This window comes from Notamacropus eugenii, chromosome 5, assembly GCF_028372415.1.
Source record: "Notamacropus eugenii isolate mMacEug1 chromosome 5, mMacEug1.pri_v2, whole genome shotgun sequence".
Classification (NCBI taxonomy): Eukaryota; Metazoa; Chordata; class Mammalia; order Diprotodontia; family Macropodidae; genus Notamacropus; species Notamacropus eugenii.
The window spans coordinates 154359183-154380407 of NC_092876.1; the positions used below are offsets into that span (position 1 = coordinate 154359183).

Consider the following 21225-nt stretch of genomic DNA (forward strand, 5'->3'; position numbering starts at 1 on the left):
AGAAATCTATCAGGATAGGATGAGTACATCCATTTACATCAGTGTGCATAAGTATGTGTGAAATTGTATAGATAAATGAATTAAAATTAAATTCTACCACTATCACTACATAAATAAAAGGGTATAAGACTGATGAAACATTTTGTATTTTTATCTGTTCTGTGAATTAGTATGTCAAAAAATTAATTCCAAGAAGATAAACTTGGGTCAGATTTGGAAAATCACCTAGTGCTTTTAATAACCTCAAGCTATTCACTGCTGCAAAAGTCCTTAAACAATAACATTTTCCCAGTAATTCTATGTGGCTGTTAAGTCACATAGTCTATGGCTTTAGTCCATCCTTACCTCATCTGCCAAGGTGAAGTGTCCTAAAATGAAGGTCTGACCATGTCATCTCCCTTATTCAATAAACTCTAGTGGTTCCCTAGCACCTCCAAGATAAAATATAAAGTTCTCTGATACTCAATGCCTTTCATAGTCTATCTTTTCTTCCCTGTTCCCCTTGCCCCACTTTTTCAGACTTCTGAAACCCTACACTCAGTGTCAGTGGACTCCTTGCTTCTCCTGGAAGGAGATATTCCATCTCCTGATGCCTGGCATTTTCTCTTGCTGTTACCTACTCATGGAATGCTCTCTCTCCCCATCTCTACCCTCTTGCAAAGCCATCTTCTATAGGAGGCTGTTCCTGATTCCCCTTAATTCTAGTGCCTTCCCTCTGTTAATTATTTCCAATTTGTCCTATATATATCTTATTTTTTTTATGCCCCCAGAGTTTAACTCAATCCCTAGAACACAGAAGACACTTAATAAATGTTTACTGACCGACCTGAAGACTTCAAATTATAAATAACTGACTGAATGATGAATGGGAAATGCATTGTGTTAGTATGCTATCTACTAGAAATGCACATAACATTACCAGTTTTGTGTCAGTTATGCAAAAAAAATTATCCTGATCACACGCAAGTAGAAAAGGAGATGAATCAGTCATGAATTGAGAAACAAGATACAGGCCTCCCATATAGCATATTGGTATCCCCTAAATATTACAAGAACAAAGGTAAGGCATCCAAGGCACTGGGTAGATTTTTCATGAGGATTTACTGGAAAACACGGACACACAGAATGAGAATGTATTAAGGGACTATCTGCATAGTTGGAAGGGAGTAAGGAAACAGGCATTTCTTTAAAGCACCTATTATGTGCCAGTTACCATGCTAAATGCTTTATAAATATTATCTCAGTTGATCTTCAAAAAACCCTGGGATGTAGGTGCTATTACTATCCCTATTTTACAGTTGAGGAAACTGAGACAATTTAAATAACTTGCCCATGGTCACACAGGAAGTAAGTGAGGTCAAATTTGAACTCAGATCTTCCTGACTTTAGGCCCAGGGCTCTACCCAATGCACCAATTAATTACAGTTGGAGAGCAAATCTGCACCAGTCAAGTCACAGATCTATAAAAGTATCAAGACCAAATACAGCTTAAACAAAACAAATGGGTTGGAACTGTTACAATCATGAGCAATTCCTTCTTTATCTCTAGTTCCTTTCTTCTAGTTTGTTCTAACATAGTTTAAGAGGAAAAAAATAACACTTTAGGATAAATTTTAGTATGAAAATAAAGAATAATGCTTTTCTTTGTGAAAACTGTCAGTGATTTACAAATTATTAATTTCACTGAATGTAAAGTGAACTCTGAAAAACTAAGGAAGGAAACAAGCATTTATTAAGCACCTACCAGATGCCAGGTACTGTGTTAAGCACTCTACAAATATAATTTCATTTGATCTTCATGGAAAATAACCCTGGGAGGTTAGGTCTATTATTACTCCCTTTTTAAGTTGAGGAACCCAAGGCCAACAGAGGTTGAGTTAACTTGCTAGTATTTAAACATTTCTTCACGTCTCCAGGTCTAATACTACTGTTCTCCCTAAGCTGTTACTAGAAGCTATAAGGAAGCAACTGAACTAAATCACTGAAAATTAATTTGAGATTTTAAGGAATACATATATAACTTCAGTAGGGAAAACACAAAACAGATCTTGAAGGAAATGAGACATTAGAGGGCTAAGTAATAGAACTGCTATTATGAGCCAGTTGAGAAGCTAATTTTTCTGTTCTTGTTACTAAAGAATGACAAGAAGTTTATAAGACGTAGGAGTATGGGGGAAAGGGGACCTCGTATAGGAGAGACTAAGGAAAAAAGATAAAAAAATGCAACTGCAAATGTCCTACAAATAGAGGATTTGCAGGCATATATATATATATATATATATATATATATATAGTTTGTACATTCCACTGAATCCCATGGATCAAGGTGAAGATAAAATGTAACAGCTTTGAAATTAAATGTAAAAAAATTACATATATAACATTCCTGCTATATAAAAAATATAATTTTACTATGAAGAAAAATCAAAGATTTTCCAAAAGAATTTTTGTCTACGTGTAGTGTGGGGGTGAGGGTGGGACTGGCATATAGGTTGTGGACTGGAGTACCAGATATAGGGAAAATGCTGATTAGGGAGAAGAGAAAGATAGCTGATGAGTGCATATATGACTGAGGCAAGGCCAGCAAGACCTCAGGCCTGCATGACTTGCACTTAATAAATGTCTACTGACTAACCTGAAGAATTCAAATTATAAATAACTGAGTGAAAGATGAATGGGAAATGCATTATGTTATTATGCTATCTACTAAAAATGCACATGATATTACTATTTTGTGTTGGTTATGCAAAAAGTTATCCTGATCACACACAAGTAGGAAAGGAGATGAATCAGTCATGAGCTGAGAGACAAGATATAGGTTATATAAGATATAGTAGTGGGGTAGAATGGATGAGAGTGGGCCACAAGAATGCTATTTTTTTAATGATTGCAAATGGATAGTACACAGTGGTCAAACAAAGAATTCTGCTTATGCTCAGTCAATTAATCAGACATTAACATATTATGGTCTAGAAATATTACCTCACAAGATCCTTATAGATAGCCTTCGTTGTTTCCAAATACGGATCAAGTATATCTTCATATTGACAAAGAAGTCCACCAAGGCAAAGATGTTTAAAAATACAAAAAAGCAACTCTTGACGGTCTATTTCGCTGAATATATCATATTTTTCTGAGTCTTCCATTAATAAAACCTTATATAAGATGAGAAAATATGATTTAATCTCATGGTAACATTGGTTTAAGCATATCTGATGTTGCTGAAAATGTGCTTTGTGTTCAATTTTTTTTTAGCAAAGATTTTGTTTTTACAGGTAGCACAGGGTCATTAGTGAATTTTTTTTAAAATTCTTGCGAGAAGACCAAAAGCCAAAGCAATTTAGATGAGTATCTTAGCTGTTTTCCTTCTACCTTATCATTAGACATTTCATTGAAGGACTTTTCTAGCACCTGCCACACATAATTTCTCTGCTTCTACCCTGGGGCAGTGGCCTTACCAGTTAAAAATGCTTTTCATTTATTCTTGGTGTTTAGCTTTGCTTTTGTTCAGTCTTTTTTGAATAGATGCAATATACATGTATACATACATACATATATATATATATATATATATATATGGAGAGAGGGAGAGAAAGAGAGAATTGATGTGAGAGCACGTTTAAAAATGGTTTCTAAACATCTAACTAACTAGTTAAGTTGGGATAAATGAGAGTATAGGCCTTGAGATAACATCTGTTCCAAATCCCTTGTTCAGTTTACAGAAACTGAAGCCTAAAGAATTTAGATGACTTTGTATGTGATCATATATAGTAAGTAACTGAGTCAGAATTTGAAAGTAGGTTCTCTGATTGTAAATCTAGTACAGTTGCCTTTTAAATAGTTAATTAAGTTGAATATCAGAAATTGATTCATTTATAGTTAGGACCTGCCTTAAAAGATAAAATCTTGATTCAGAGTTTGATGTTTTAAAAACACTTCATCAGTAAACTCATAAATAATAGAACAATATCAATTTTAAGTGTTTCTTTTGTTTTTATTTCAAACATCACTAAATATACTGTTTTTCATTAACTTGTTACTTTAAAACTGTGGTTCAGGTCTTGGCCCTGCCACTGGTTATATGAGTTTGGCCTAATTTTCTTCTTCTGTAAAATAGGAATATCATGAAGGAGCCATGCTAATCTAGAGTTTTTGAGAAAAATCAACTGCTATATTATATACACATACACACACATACACATATATCTATATAATATATAGATATACACATATGTTCCTATCTACATAAACATGCTTTTTGAATTGTAAAGCACTACTCAAGCCTAAGGTATTATTATAAACATAATAAAAGTGTTAATAAGTTTTATTGTTGTTAAGCCTTGGATCAAACTGTCTTCCCTATTTGGGCAGATTGTCAATTTACAAATGGGCCCTGCCCATTCTCCAAAAAAGTCCTAGAACACAGTATTCCTTTATAATTGTTTGTTGATTGAATAGCATATCTATAGACATATGTGTATATGCCCAGGTAAATTGTGTCATTAAATGATTAGCATATTATTAGATTGCAGAAGTTGACATTTCCCTTCTCAACCTAATAGTTTATTTAAACAACAGCTATTGTGAACCATAATACAGCAAAAGGAAAACAGGATTTGGAGTCAGAGGAGCTGGATTCAAACTCCAGATATGATCATTGCCTGTGTGACCTTGGTCAAGTGATTTTACCTTTCTGAATTCCTGGATTCCTCATATGAAAAGACTGGGTTGGACTAGGTAGCCTTAACTAAGGTTCTATCCAGCTCTACATTTATAATCTGTGATGAGGAACCCTTATTCTACAAAAATAATTTTGTTGAAGTTAAAGAAATGGTAAGATTATGTTTCTAGTTCCAAGGCTAATTGATTTTAAATAGTTTTTTGAAGTCTCTGAGGACAAGGTATTACTTAAAAGAACATAAAATATTAATCAAGGACCAACTGCGTACAGAGCACACGGATGGGAGAAGGTAGAGTAGTTACATAAAAATTAAGGTGAGAACAGGAATGCTCAAATAGGTATAGCACATTAATTCACTGTGCAGACATTAGATGCTTCACATATATGGCATGTACGTAATAAGTAGCATTTCCTTATCAGTGCCCAAGATATGAAGATTACTCTAAAAATATGTAAAAGTTTATTACCACTGTACTTACTTTTCTTAACTCATCAGAAACGAGAAAAGGATCACAAAAATTATCCAAACACTTAACAATATGTCCATTCTCTCGAACGATTTCTTCAGAATATAATCGGTCAAAAAATGACATTGAAATTTGTGTGCATGGAATACTTATGGCTTCAACTTTCTTTACTTCTGTTCCTGAAAGATGGTATTTTACAGAAAATAAGATATATTTACCTATTATCCTAAACTACCTCCAAAACTAAAATTTTCAAAATCCTTTATAAGGGTCATAGATAAAATAATAAACAAATAATATAATAAATAATAAATAAGTAAAAACAATAAATAATGAAATAGTATAATAATAAAATAGAATCTGCTATTCAAGAATACAAGAATCTACTAAAATGAAATCATATTTAAAGACATTTCTTTAAGATTCATATTGAAGAACATTTAAGTTCTTTTCCTTTTTCTCTAGTCATCTTTGGAAATAGATCTAATAGTGGGATTGCTGGGTCAAAGGGAATAGGCAGTTTAATAACTCTTTGGGCATAATTCCAGATTTTTCTCCAAAATGGTTGGATTAGTTCACAATTCCACTAACAGTGAATTAGTGTCCCAATTTTTCCACCTCCCCTCTAACATTTGTACTTTCCCCTTTAATCATTTTAGCCAATTTAGTAGGTGTAAAATATCTCAAGGTTGTTTTAATTTGCATTTCTCTAATCAATAATGTTTTGGAGCATTTTTTCGTATGACTATAAATTGTTTTTTCTGCACTGGAAAACTGCCTGTTCGTATCCTTTGACTATCAACTGGAGAATGACTCACATTCTTATAGTTTTGACAAAGTTCTTTATATATGTGAGATGAGAAGACCTTGATCTAAGAAACTATATAATTTTCCCCCCAATTTTTTGCTTTCCTTCTGATCTTGGTGACATTTTATTTGCACAAAAAATTTTAATTTAATGTAATTGAAATTATCCATTTTATACCTAATTTTGCTCTCTCTTGTTTATTCATAAATTGTTCACCTTATTCATAAGTCTGAGAAGTAATATGTTCTATGGTCTTCTAATTTTCTTGTAATATCTATCTTTAGATCTAGATCATGTATCCCCTTTGACCTCATCTTGGTAAAAAGTATAAGATATTGGTCTACTCCCAGTTTCTGCCATACTACTTTCCAGTTTTACTACCAACTTTTACTAAATAATGAATTTTTATCCCCAAATCTTGTCTTTACACTTGTCAAATAATTGAAGTATTCATCATTCCTAGCATTTATACTTAATTTTTGGAATCATTTTTTAAAAATGTAGCAAAGATTCAATAATACAGGCTAAATGAAGGTAAGTTTAGTGTCATTTAGGAAAAAAAACACCTCAGTTGTAGAATATTTGAAGAAAATACAATAGAGACTATATTTTCAGGGATTATTTCCACAGTATTCTACTAGAAAATGGGATGAACTCACCCATAAAATCAAAGACAGCAGGAGTATGGATTAGAAAATAAAATTCAACAATATGTTGTTTATATGTAATTCACTTTAAAAGTAAATATTCACATAGATTTATAAATGGGGTGGTTAGATCAGAATCTATTTATTATGATTCGGATGAACCAAAAAAAGCAGGAAGCAATCATGATTTTATACCGATATAATAGACATAGGGGATGATAAGAAGAGGTAAACAGGGAAAATGTATTATGCTTAAAAGACCACAGACAATGTATCAATATTAATACTTTGTGTGTGTGTGTGCATGTATGTATGTATGTATATATGCACTGACTGAACAGAATAGCATCTAAATATTTAAAGGAATATTTAATTGAACTGTAGGTAAAAACAGACAGTAAAAAGATGATAGCAGGAAACTTCAATGCACCCATTTCAGACCTAAACGTATCTAACAAGAAGATAAATAGGTAAGATGTTAAGATTTTGTGTTTTATTTCTGTAAATGTTTTATTAACAAAACAGAGAAAGTACAAATCAATGAAGTGGGCATGCAACTTTTTGAAAAATAAGAAAAACAACAAACAACACTCCTCTAAAGACCAAATTAGAAATTCTAAAAATCAGAGAATAAAAAAAATTAAAGAAAAAAAAACCACATCGAATTAGTAAATAAAACTAGGACCTTTAAAAACAAACAAATAATCTGATTTTAAAAAAGGAGAAAACCAAATAGTAAAATTTATAACAACAGCTGCAGGGGCAGTAAAGGAAACTATCAGGAACTATTATGACCAATTATACGCCAACAAAAACTAATAACTTAGATGAAATGGATGAATATTTACAAAAATATAAAATGCCCAGTGGCCAAGAACTGGAAATCAAGGAGATGTCCATCAACTGGGGAATGGCTGAACAAATTGTGTTATATGAATGTAATGGAATACTGTTGTGCTATAAGAAATGATGAACAGGAAGACTTCAAAGAGGCCTGGAAAGGCTTATATGAACTGATGCTGAGTGAAAGGAGCAGAACCAGGAGAACGTTGTACACAGCAACAACCACAGTATGTGAGGAATTTTTCTGGTAGACTTAGTACTTCATTGCAATGCAAGGACTTAAATAATTCCCAATGGTCTCTTATGGCAAAATGCCTTCCACATCCAGAGAAGGAATTATGGAACTGAAACGCAGAATGAAGAAGAATATTTTCTCTTGTGTTATGTTTTGTTTTGTTTTTTCTCATAGTTTCTCCCATTCATTTTAATTCTTCTATGCAACATGACCAAGGTGCAAATGTATTTAATAAGAATGTATGTGTAGAACCCATAAAAGATTGCACACCATGTCGGGGAGGGAGGGAGAGAAAATCTAAGACTTATGGAAGTGAGGGTAGAAAACTGAAAACAAATAAATGAATAATAATAATAAAAAAGAAAAATATAAAATGCCCAAATTAATAGAATAGATTATTTAAATAATCCAATATAAGAAAAACAAACTGAATAAGTCATAAACTCCCCCAAAGGGGGAAAAACACTCTAGGACCAGATGGATTTACAGGTGAATTCTATCAAATACTTATGGAACAATTAGTTCCTATATTAGATAAACTGTTTGCAAAATCAGGAAGAGAAAGGACCCTTCTAAACTGTTGGTAGAGCTGTAATCCAAGAACTCTTAAAAGCATTTTGGAAATAAGCACAAAAAGTTACTAAACATTGAATGCCCAGCTATACCACTGTTAGGTCTATACCCCAAAGAGATCACAGAAAGAGAAAAAGGACTCATATGTACAAAAATATTTATTGGAACTTTTTTCTCTTTGGCAGTGTCAAAGACTTGGAATCTAAGGGAGTTCCTACCTATTGAGAATGGCTAAAAAAAATTATGGTATATGAACGTAATATATATTATTGAGCTGTAAAGAAATGAGTGGCTTCATAAAAACTGGGAAAAGTTGTATGAGCTGATGCACAGTGAAGTGAGCAGAACCAGAACAATTTTTATAACAACAATATAAAGCAAAATAACTTTGAAAGATTTAAGAACTTTGACCAATGGAATGATGAACCATAATTCCAGACAACTGAAGATGAAATTTGCTAACCATATTTCCTAAGCAATATATCATAGGCTAAAGATTCAGAATGAGACATATAATTGTAGACATAACCAGTGCAGCAATTTGTTTTTCTTGAAATTGCATGTATTACAAAAGTTTTTTTTTTCTTTTCTGATTCAGGCAGATGCGAGTTGGAGAGGGAAAAAATAAATGCTTATTATCTGAAAAAATTAAATGAAAAAATGCACTAGAATCAGCAAATATTTCCAATAAGCATTTATTTTCTTTCTTTTTTCTCCTCTTCCCAAAGAGAAAGAAAAACAATTTTTTGTAATAAATATAAATAATTGAGAAAAATAAATTCCCACATTGCCCATGTTTAAAAACATAAGCATCATTCTCCATATTGAATCTATTCTTTTTTCCATTTCTCATCATTGGTTTTCTGGAATCATGGTTGGTCACTGCATTGACTGGAAATCTTAACCCACAAACATGTATTAAGTACCTTCTACGTACAAGGTACAGTGTTGGGTGCTAGAGTTATAAGACAAAAGAAAAATAATCTTGTCTTTTAAGGATTTCAGTCTTCTTCATGAGTCCTACTTTAATGCATAGATTAGAATCACTGGTATAATTAGGATGCAAATTATTTTCAGGTTGTCAAAATTATTTTCCAGTGTACTCACAGTAATAATGAAGTTAAGCTCCTTGAGACAGAAATAAAAACTGGGTCCAAAGGAGTCACATGAAGTCAGATTAAATCTAAGATACCTGACAGCTATCTACCTAAATTTCCCCTTATAACTGTTATTTTTTAAAATGTCATTTCTCAATTGTATATACTTCTTGATAGTTTCCAGAATGAATTTCTGAGAGAGGGAGGGAGAGGAAGGCAGAAGTAAGGCATGGAAAATGGGAAATAAAGGTAGAAGATAAGAAACAAAATTAAATCTATTCTTTTGACCTCAGCTCTCTTTGCCAATGATTTTTGGTTGCAAAAGTCTAATGGTGATCTTACTCCTTTCCCTCTCATTTTCTTTCTTTCACTCTAGTGCTTTCTTTGAGCCTTGGAGTTGAGTCTGCACTTCCCAACACAGGTCAAAGAACTGTAAAACCTCACAACTTACTTCAGTTTAGCCTATGGTCCACTAACTTTGGGGTGCACTGAAGTTGAATCAGTGGACTTGAGCTATTTCATCCCATTTTCACAAACATTTGTCCAGTATAGAGACAATGTCCTGATAACTCTATGATTCTAAGTTATCTCCACTTGGGACTTTTCTTTGGACATATCCTGCACTTGATGGGCATCCCATTAAAGCACCCGGATGTAACAAAAAACCATTTCGTTGCCTAACTCCATGAAGTACATATACAACAAAGTAAATGTGTTTTTAAAGAACTTGTTGAAAGTCAACATAAACAGTTTATATTCTATTTCAACTTTTTCTCTTGCAAAATTTTGCTTTGCACTATCTACAGAAGAACGGTTTTCTAGGTAAAGATACATTTCAGTCAAACTCTGTACAAATTATCATAAGCTCTTAGCTTTTGTAAATGAGGTTTTATTGCACTACAATTTCACTTTGTCTCAGATCTATTTCCTGAACCCTCTTCCTATTCATTCAATGCTGTATCCTGAATATCCTATTTATCCCTTGTAAAATGGGTCATGAAAGGAGTGGGGAGCTCTGTTAAAATTGGAGCTTTGTGGTATCATGAAAAACATTGTACTTTCAGTCAGGAAACCTGAATCTGAATACCAGCAGTCACTGGCCAGATGTGTGATCTTAGGCAAGTCATTTCACTTTCATCGGGCTTTAGTTTTCTCATATTTAAAATGAGGAAGTCCCTACCAACTCTGTGTCTTACTATTTAAATCCAATTCAGTCTGGAACTCAAGGATTGGATAGTAATTTTCTGCCCAAGCACCACTTAATGGTTATTTTTTGGGGGCCCTCCTAGTTCAGAGTGAATGGAAATAGTAACTGCTTCTCCTTTGGCCAGTAATTCTGAGGGTCTTCCCCTCACAGTTTGATTGTTTTTTTTTTTTATTAAAGGGGACATCCCTCAACTCACTTCTTAAAGAGGCTTATTCACTGAATGGGAGTTGCCTCACCCAAAATGAGAACCTGAAAAGACCTTAGCTTAAAAGGGCCAAGGTCTCCCGCTGCCTCCTGGGCCACTTCCTGATTGATATCTGGCCACTGGACCCAGAAGGCTCTCGAAGGCAAAGTGAGGCTGGTGACTTTACTCAGCCCTCCCTCACTCAAATCAAAGTCAATTGCAAGTCTTATCATCTCTCTGATGTCATGATCCTCTTCAAGAATGAAGAACAAAACCACAATGCCTTATTATTACCTATTATTAGAAATAGGTTAAGGAACCCTATTCAGTTACAGAAAGGTATCTAAGATAACACTGAACAGTTATTATTGTCAATGCCATTAGATAAATAAATTCTATTTGTACATATCATATGGTAGGGTTTTGTGGTTTTAATCATGGTGGCAAACAATGGAGATGCAATGTTTTCCTGTGTACCCGTTCCACTTATGCCCAGTTCAGTAACACTTTGATTTGATTCCTCTTTTGCCCAAGGAAAGGACTAGGTTATGGCAACGATGGTAGCTTAGGATCATAAATTTAGAACTGGAAGGGATAGTTTGAATTCACTCAGTCCAATTTCCCTCTACACCTATCCTTTTACAGATGATGAGGACAATAAGCACCAAGGAGGTCAAGCGATTTGCCCAAAGTCAGTCAACTAGCATTTATTAAGAGTCTACCATGTGTCAGGTGCTGCACAAAGCGCTGGGAAAACAGCTAATAAATAAAAATAGCTAATAATAGCGAGCATTTATTTATTCTTTAAGGTTTGCAAAGTACTTTATAAACATTACTTCATTTAATCTTCACAACAAACTCCGGGAGGTAGGTGCTATTATCCCCACTTTACAAATGAGGAAAATGAGTTGGACAGAGGTTGAATGACTTTCTTAAGGAACACAAAGTACGTAGTTTGTAAGAGATAGAATTTGAACATAGGTCTTCCTGACCTTAGTACTTGGTATATACTCTAGTCTTCCAACTATGAAATTTTTGTATCTGCCAGAAAACGTTGGAAACTCTGTACTGACCTTGGGTGGGTTGGTTTGGTGGTAGTAGGAACAGCACTTTCCTGAGAGTAAAGCATAAAGTAGCAACTATAAAAAGCATGCTGCTAGCTAAATGGAACACAACCTTCAGTTATTTCTGTGGTAAAATCATGTGGTTTTGTTAGGAGGTAACTAAGACCCATAGTGTGACACAGAGCACTTTGGCAGACTAGTAATCAAAAGAGATGGGGCTAGAAATAAATTATCTGCTGTACTAGTATGAAAAATTTACTGTATATACATCTTGGTGGCAATTAGGAGAAAGGGCAACTATGACGGAACCATACCCTTTTATCACTCCTACAGAGGCACTGAGTGGATTAAAGAAGTCGACCTGGAGTCAGGAAGACATGAGTTCAAATCTGACTCAACAAATTACTAGTTGTGTGATAAAAGATAAATAGGATAAATAAAAGAGATAAATATATCTGAAAATCACAATTGATTACTATTAATTGATTAAGAATGATTGAATTCAAAATGGAACAGTATATATGGAGAAGACGACCTAGGACTGATCTCTGGGAGACTCCCATATTAGAAAGTATGACCTAGAAGATCCAGCAAAGGAGACTCAGGAATGGTCGGACAGGCAGAAGGAGAAAATCAGGAAAGAGTAATGTCATGAAAACCCAAACAGAAGAGAATATCAAGAAGAAGAGAGTACTCAGCAGTGTCAAAGGCTGCAGAGGTATCAAGAAAGATGAGGACTGAGTAAAGGCAATGAGATCTGGCAATTAAGGGATCACTGGGTATTTTTGGAGAGTGTTGAGGTTGTAAGCCTGAATGATGAGGTTGTAAGCCTGCTAGCAGAGACTTCTGAGAGTGAGAGGAAAGGAAGTAGCAGTACTGATAGGAGGGCTTATTGAGAAGTTCAGCCAAGAAAGGGAGGACAGTTATGGGATGAGAGCTATAGGGTAATGAATGGATCAAATAAGGGTTTTTTGAGAATGTGGGAGACACAGATGTGTTTGCAGGCAGAAGGGAAGCAAACAACAGACAGGAAGAGATCAAAGAGTAATGAGTGGGGATGAAAGTTGGGGCAATCTGCTGAAGAAGACAAGATGGAAGCAGATCAAGGCATGGGGTTTGGCTTGCCATGGCAAAGAGGACCACCTCTTCAAGTTAGAGACAGGTGGAGATACTAACTGAAGGCAACTGAAAGATATCAAATAAGAGGAAAAAGAGGGAGCTCTCAGTAAATGTTTTATTTTATTTTTTTCAGTGAAAGGCAAATTCTTAGCTAAGCATATGCAGGAAGGGAAGAGCCATGGGAGATGTGAGGAGGAACGAAAAGATTTGGAAAAGTAGCTGTGCTGAGAATATTAGTGAATTAAGGAAGTGTGAAAGGAATTACTTGTAAGGTAATTTTACATCTGCAAACTGTAAAAGGACTACGTTGCAACAGTAAGGGCTCAGTTGGAATTCTTTAACAAATTTGTGGAGGACACCACTGGCACAGTTTTGTGATTTTCTCTAGCTTTTTTTCTGCAGCACATGAATAGAAATGAAGGCTGCAAATGGTGAAAGTAATCCAAGGCTGGGGCAACAGGATAAGGGGGCAAGTGACTTGAGAAAAGAGTATAGGGTAAAATTATATTGGTTCATCAAGAGGTCAAATGGGGAAGGGAATAGAGTGTAGCCCAATGCAAGGGAGATGGCCTGGGGGAAAAATAATTGGTGGAGAGGTTGCAAGGTAAAGGCAAAGGTGGAATGATAACATTACAATCAGATAAAGGAATTTCAGAGTTCATGAACCTACAAGAGGAACACTTGTGGGTGATGGTTAGATGAAAGGTATGACCATCCTGTGTATAGCTGAGGTGGGGTGGAGGCATAGTCATGGGAGGTATGTTGAGGAACTGGGAATTTAGAGGTCTATATGTTGAAATCTCCTTAGTATGAGGGCAGGAGTTGGGGAGAAGACAGACTGTGAGCCAGGTGCTGAACTAATTAAGGAAAGAAGGAGAGTGTCAGGGAGGTCAGTGGATAAAAGCTACCATAATCATGATTTGGTGATAAATCTGTATTGCTTTAACCTCAAAGCAAGAGAGACTAATGAGTATTTTCTTGGAATTTTTTTAAAGTCTTTGTGTAAAGACCATAAAATGCCTCAAGCATGTTTAGTAGGTCCCCTTAGAGGATTTATGGGAGAACATAAACAGTAGTTTTGCAGGATAAGAAAAGTATGGATGGACTGAGATCTGCAGCACTGCAGTAAATTCCCTCACTGATGAGCTCACCAACTTACAGAAATATTGAAATACTGAATACAATAGTATGAAATATCAGTAAGTTTGTTTTTATTTCATGCTTTAATAAATGATTTTCACTTGAGGCTCTATTATTAGAAACAGAATCAAAGAATCTCAGAGTTGGAAGGGGACTTCAGAGTCTACTGTAGTTTAACCCACTGCTAAAAAAGAATTTCTTCTCCAACATACTTAACATTGAGTTTTTGTTTGAAGAGCCTCCAAGGAGGGGTTACCCTCTACCCCCTGAGGCAGCCCATTCCACTTTGGCATACCTCTAATTGCTAGGAAGATTATGCCAAACCTAGGTCTTCTTTGATGAAACTTACACCCAATTCTCCTAGTTCTGCCCTCTGGGACCAAACAAAAGTCTAACCTTTCTTTTAGGTAACAATTCTTAAACTACTTGACCACAAACTCTCCCTTTTCTCCCCCCACTCCACTTTCTCCAAGTATTCTCTTTTCCAGTCTAAATATCACAAGTTCCTTCAATTAATCCTCATATGGCATGATTTCAAAGCCCTTTACCACCTGAGTACTCTTCTGGACAATCTCCAGCTTATCAATGTTCTTCCAAAAATGTGAGAACTTCCAGAATAGAACACAATACTCTAGATGTGGGTTTACCAGTGTGGGGTAGCAGAGGAGTAAAACTTCACACGTTTTAGGTGCTGGGCTTCTCTACTCAACCTTCAGAAATAATCATCTTACTGAAAATCATATTTATCTCTGTTGACTATAGTGTAACAAATTATCTGATTATCACTCTATGTAATATTATTTTTATTTATCCCAATGTTAAAGAAGGGAAGGCAGAGAGACTTCTGTCCACTATGCCTAGATATATGTAGCAACAATGAATTCAACAAATGTTTATTAAGACATTATAATTTGCTAGGCACTGGTAGTACAAAGATGACAGAATCCCTGAACTCAAAGAGTTTATAATCTTTTAGGCAGGTTATGATATGGAGACAGACAAGTACAACAGGAAGTAAAGTTTCATAAGGGAATATAAGAGAACCAGAGAGTGTACTAGAAAATGTAAGGAAACAGAACACTTCTAGCTGGGTAATCAAGGGAGGCATGGGTTAAGTAGAACTTCAACTAGCCTTACATGAAGAAAAGGATTAATATGAAGAAAGAGGGGTGGTGGTACAGTCCATTCAAAGGTAAATGGTAATGGCTTATAAGAATGCTGAGACAAAGGAGACAGCAGGATAAGATTGAAGTATAGCTAGTAGTCCAGTTTGACTGAAATATAAAGCAAATCAAGGCAAAATGTGCAACAAATGAAAAGGTAAGGTATTGGATCTCAGATTGTAGAAAGCTTAAATACTTACACTTTAAGTAGTTTTTACTTTATGCTCTAGGGAATAGGAAGCCCCTAAAGGTATTTAAGCAGATAATGATACAGCTATAACTATGTACTAGGAAAATTATTTGGGCAACTGCGTGAATAATGAAGTGAAGAAATTGGAGGCAGTTAAATAAATTAGGAGGTGATTACAAGAAAAATGAGTTGTAATTTTTATCAGTGGAGGGAGGACTCACAACACTGTAATCACAAATCTTTTGAAATATTGAAATATTTTATGCAAAATATTTTTCAAGTCCAAACATGTAAAAGAACAACCACTGAGAAGAGAATGAACAACTTTTAAGATTACTCTGAACTGCGACACACACCCTCCTCTTCAATTCCTTGGAATTTTTTAAATTGGTGATAATGAACAATTATTGGTTTTTATGTTGATAACTGGGTTTTGAGAAGAAAACCTGGATTCAAGTTCTACTTATGACACATATCAGTTATATGACCATGGGCAAGTTACTTAAACTTTCAGTACCCTAAGACTGTAAGTTACAGTTACTGATATGTATTGGTAGATGGAATTTCCATGCTGGAAATTTCCTACATCAATAAATCATAGGTCAACCTCCACTCCCCCTAAACTATAATAATAAAATTGTTCATAGTTACATTCCACCCAGGTTTGCTTATAAGTGAAATTTGTTGATAGGAATATGCTGGAGCTGGCTTAATTATTAAATTTTCAATATAAGCATTCGCACCTCAAAATGATGGTGAAAATGTTAATAAATGTTGATTACATATAAAAGTATGATGAGCATTTTTCTTTCAGACAGCTAGTTGTTAAACATTTACCCACGCACCACTATTTTACTCAGGAAATGATTAAAAGGAAAAATTTTCTAAAAATGAGAGCTATTCAAAAAAGACATAGCAATTTCTCCCTTCACTAGATGTCTTCAAGCAAAAGCTGGACGACCATATGTTGTAGTGAGGATCCTGGTTCAGACAGGGATTGTGCTAGGTTGCTTCTAAGGTACTTTCCAACCCAAAGATACTACTATAACAACTGTAACAACAATAAGCAGCATGTATTTACATGCCCCTTTATGGTATACAAAGAGCTTTGGAAATATTTTATCATTTTGTCCTCATAACTACTCTGGAAGGTAGGTGCTATTATCATTCCCATTTTACAGATGCAGCAGGTAGAGGTTAAGTGATGTGCCCAAGATCACAGAGCTGGTAAGTGCCTAAGGCCAGATTTGAATTCGGGTATTCTGGATTCTGTTTCCCATGCTGTATCCACTACTTCACCTAACTTTCAGGAGTTATTTGCATGTAATAAGTGATATATGAACACAAAAGAGTAGATTATATCACTAAGAGTATAAAGATAAAAGAGGAGAAATAAAGAGAAAGCCTTGGTGACATCCACACTTAAGAGGCCAGGAGGAAAATGTGATGGAATAGCGAAGACAGGATTTAAAGTCTTCAAGGTAATGACAGCCCAAGATATTTGCCTGGGGCAGAGTACAGGGATGTCTGTGGTCCAATTCTATGATTTTTTTTTTCTATCCAGGTACATGGATGGCTAGCACCTTCAATTTTCTGAAGGTAAGAATAGTGACAGTTTAATCATAAGTACTAAACATTGCTACATTTTACTTATTTTTAGTAAAGATCTTTAGCAGATTGTTTTTCTTTTGGCTGGGCATGAGATTTCATTAGTGTAGGAAACTCCTAGCATAGAAACTCCCTTTACTAATGTGCTAATGTAACTAAGGGTCTCAGAAAGATGGGGAGGGTGTCTGTGTGATTGTATATGGGCTGTGTGTACACAGCTGGTATGTGTGAGAAACCAGCACTGACCCCAGGTCTTCCTGACTCTATCCATGTTGGCGCTCTAGCAGATTGATAGTTCAGTTATTTCACCAAAGCAAATATTTACATTTATATTGTTGCTTTTATTGACAATAAGTAAAATTTTCTCCTTAGAAAAATTGGAAAATAGTCATAAGGAAATATTAATAGTAAATTCCAGTTATTTACCTAAATTAATCCATCGTCCAGAAGAATCTGAAAGCAATTTCAGACCCGAAATAACATTTGGGTCTCTAAAAAAAGCCTAAAATATAAAATGGGAGAAAAAGTTAAGCATTTTATTACTAATAACAGAAACTTAATTTCCAACATAAATATAGTAATTGATTTTTCCATGTGAATTATTGAAAAATTTCATGAAAGAACCAGATTAAAAATCTCAAAAAAAACCCCCAACCAAAACCAAAGAGGAAAGTTTATGTGAAGTCTGATAAATTTTTAAAAGAATTAAAGTTTTACTAATTTCACAAATATGTAGTATCATGAAAAAAGGCAACAGTATATTCCAATGATAGGTTCTTTAGGACTTAATAATTAGGTAAGAATTATGTTTGGTAAAAATGCCATATTTGTATATAAAATGATTCTTTCAAAAACTCTGAAAACAATTCTCTTAAAATACTAATTATAAAGCAAATCTTTAAAAAAAATAGACAGCACAAGCTAGACTTTAAATTTTAGTACAGATGTGACTTCCATGTGATGTTTTCCCTGATCCCAATCCCACTTGGTGCTCCTTCCTTCCCGTAATTTACCTTATATCATGATTAGTGGTAGACACTTTGCCACAAATCTAATAATGTATGGTCCTTCAAGTCACAGACTTTTGTTTTTGTCATTTTATCTCCTAATCCTACCAGAGTGCCTTGCCTTGGTCAGGAACTGATCAGAAATTCCAAATTATCAAGGTTCAACTTGAGATTTACAGATATTTGTTCTTAATAATATGAAGTGGTGGTGGTAGTGGTGAATAATTCAAATTAGAAGAGTGTAGGAAGAAGGCACTATTCACCTACCTAAGGAGGTATCCTTGACACTGAATTTTGGGACATGACTTAGTTTCACATTTGCAGAAGGGGGAAAAGGCTGCTTAAATCACCTGGAACATGTTAGAATCGATAAATATGAGGTACGATCTCCTTGGGGAAAAAAAAAAAGCTAGAAGCAGTCCTACTACTTTAACAGCTCCTTGTATTATGGTGAAAATTCTAATATTACTGTGATAACATTATTCAACATAGCTTGTAAAGGAAACAATATGTTATTGTATTCTGAAGTACAGTACAGTGTTAAAAAAAGATAACTTTTTTTCTCTTCATTGTTTAGAATGATAACATTGGAACAAAAAAAGTAAAATATTTTTTCTTAACAATACATGCTGAGATAAAGGGTTTGGAGGTTAACTGTGCCCACCAGTATGTGGAAGTCAAAGGTGTTAAAGGGGAATTTTGAAGGGAAAATTCACAAATCTCAATTGTTCCTAGTGTTTTATTAAATTTAGGGATTGGGAAAGAAATGTGGATGCAGATTATAACTATAAAGTATTATGGAAGATTTTAAGTAAACATACCTGAACTCATACATCCATATATGGAAGTCAGGGAATATAAGTTCAAATTGTGGCTTTGCTAATTACCAGCTATACATACAAATATACATACATACCTGTATATGTGTGTATGTGTATATATATACATATGCACATGTATATGTGTATGTGTGCATATATATATACCTAGAAAAATATCTTAGCCTCACTTGGGCCTCAGTTTCCTGATGTATGAAATGAGATTTGGACTAGAGGCTTTCTAATATTTTCCCCAAGTACAAAATTTTATGGTTAAGAACACTTTTGAAATTTCTTTTTTTTTGGAATAAGTCTGTGATATAGTCTTTGAAATATACTAAATGGTGACAATCTTTTTTTGAGCCTGGCCTTGATTTTTGGAAAAAAAAACACAAGTAGATCAGAGCTATGTCTCATGAATAAGGTATATCATAAAATTTTAAATTAAGACAATAAACCATTGAGATCACAGTGTAATGAAGCCGATTTTCTGCTTCTAAATTGGCTTTAAAGGAAATTCCAGAGGAAGAATTCTGCATCCTTACCACCCGCTCCAAATCTGATTAACAGTCATGGGAATAAAAGTAGTATATAGCCTCCCAGGTGGCCATACATTCACTTGAATGTATAAAATTCTGGTATACACTTATATCCAAAATTATTTTTTAAATATCATTACAGTCAGAGCGCATATTTCTTTTCTGTCATGAAAGCCTCATCAACAAGCATCTTGTTGGCAGCAGCCCCGATGCCCCTTTTCCTTTTTCCGAACTCCACCATACCTGACTGTTAGACAGGACAGGGCAGACAGATGGTCGTATATCTATGCTTATTGATAAGACTTCTAGATCTGCACTGATGAAATACGGAGGCACGACTGGAGGGGCCAGACTGCGAACGGCTTCGGACAGGCAAGCTAAGCTGGCTGACCCGGCGGCCCACCACGTTCCTATAGACAGAGCCGGCAGCCCTCCGCCACCATGCCTCCTCCGTCCTATTACCTTTTCTCTTTTATTTCTCTTCCGTTCTTTCCTCGCGCCCTTTCCTCCCTTTACTCATTCACCATCTGAATGCCCATTATGGGCGCTGTGCCTCTCAAGGAGCCAGGCCACGATGCCCAACTAAAGGCTGCCGGTTCTCGTGGAGGCCGCCCCCCACCCCCCAAACCCCGGTATGCAGGCCAAGCGTGGAGGGGCATGCTGGGGGCTAGGACAGCACGGAGATTCCCGCCGTATCCTCCCACTTCCCGTATCAGGATTCCTCCCCCGATCCTCCCTTTACTCGGGGCTCCCTTAAGGAGTCCCCCGTGGAACCTGATTGAATCGAATCTCGGTCGGAAGGAGAAGCCGGAGGGTCGGGTCCTAGCCCAAGTCTGTCTGCATTCCAAAAGGCTGCGAACCCGGCTAACGTCAGGCTATTTCAGGGCCCAAGGGTTCCCAAGCTGTCGGTTCTGCACTCTTCTCCTCCGAGGATGAAGGAACCAAAGACAAGTCGTTTCTGGGTTTTTGGGGGGGGGGGTGTTTCCGAGACCGTACCCCGGAGATAACTAGGCACCACATTCCCATTAGGGGACCCGGGTGAATTTAATTTCTTGAAACGTTCCCAACGACAGTGAAAGGTAGGGGGCGGTGAAGACGCCAGTGGTGGTTTTTTGTTTGTTTTTTCCTCCCCCCCCAACCCCCCCCCCCCCCCCCCCCGAGAGAAAGCACGTGACCCCGGACATGGAGTTCTGGCTACTCGAGTCCCGAGGGTCCGAGGCGGCCTTTACCATAAAGAAATCATCTTTGCAGTATGCCTGGAAATTCTCGTCAAAACCGAAGGCCTGCGCGCAGAGTCTTCCTTGCATGGACCTGGGGCAGAGGCGACAGACGAGACGGGAAGGTGAGAGGCCTACCGTCGGTGCGCCCCCGCCCCGCGCCCCCGAGCTCCCGCGCTGCGGCGTCCCGGGGCGGCCGTCCTCCCTCCCCGCGCCCGGTCCGCCTCCTCCTCACCACTTCCGTAGGCGCTGGACCGTGTCGGAGGAGCTGAGGGACTGGAAGGTTCTCTGAGGAAGGAACCTGAAAGTGAAGTTGGACTGGTCCCCAGAGTAAGCCGCCATGCTGGCTGGCTCTCGGTTTGAGATCGCGGGGGATGTTGTCATGGAAACGAGGTCGCGGCTCCGGGAGGCCCCGCCCCTCCAGGCCCCGCCCCCACTACCTCCCGCGCCTCTGCGCTCGAGGTTCGCTAGCTCCAGAGCCGAGGGATGCAGTTGAGGGAGAGGGGCGACGACGCCGCAGAGTGGGAAAATTGCCCCTTCCGTCCCCGGAATACGGCCCTTCTGCCAGTTGTGCGGTACCTGGCGCTGGACCGGATGCCCCCTAAGCAGGTCGAACTC

At 36.5% G+C, this 21225-nt stretch overlaps 1 protein-coding gene and 1 long non-coding RNA gene across 4 annotated transcripts in view; one reads left to right on the top strand and one right to left on the bottom strand.

Moving 5' to 3' along the window:
* Positions 1-21085, bottom strand: part of CFAP300 (cilia and flagella associated protein 300) — a 46563-nt gene extending 25478 nt beyond the window's left edge. For 2 of the 3 annotated variants that reach the window (XM_072611285.1, XM_072611286.1), the window contains exons 1-5: positions 20843-21085; positions 20620-20701; positions 17453-17528; positions 5161-5327; positions 2983-3155 (exon numbers count right to left, since the gene is read on the bottom strand). In XM_072611285.1, coding sequence (XP_072467386.1) covers positions 2983-3155; positions 5161-5327; positions 17453-17528; positions 20620-20701; positions 20843-20991 — 647 coding nt within the window. In that variant the 5' untranslated portion in view covers positions 20992-21085. The remainder of the gene's footprint in view (positions 1-2982; positions 3156-5160; positions 5328-17452; positions 17529-20619; positions 20702-20842) is intronic. The other variant, XM_072611284.1, reaches the window with a different exon arrangement.
* A 45-nt stretch (positions 21086-21130) lies between these two features.
* Positions 21131-21225, top strand: part of LOC140505370 (uncharacterized) — a 126123-nt gene continuing 126028 nt past the window's right edge. The window contains exon 1 of the long non-coding RNA XR_011967471.1: positions 21131-21216. This is a non-coding gene — a long non-coding RNA (uncharacterized lncRNA). The remainder of the gene's footprint in view (positions 21217-21225) is intronic.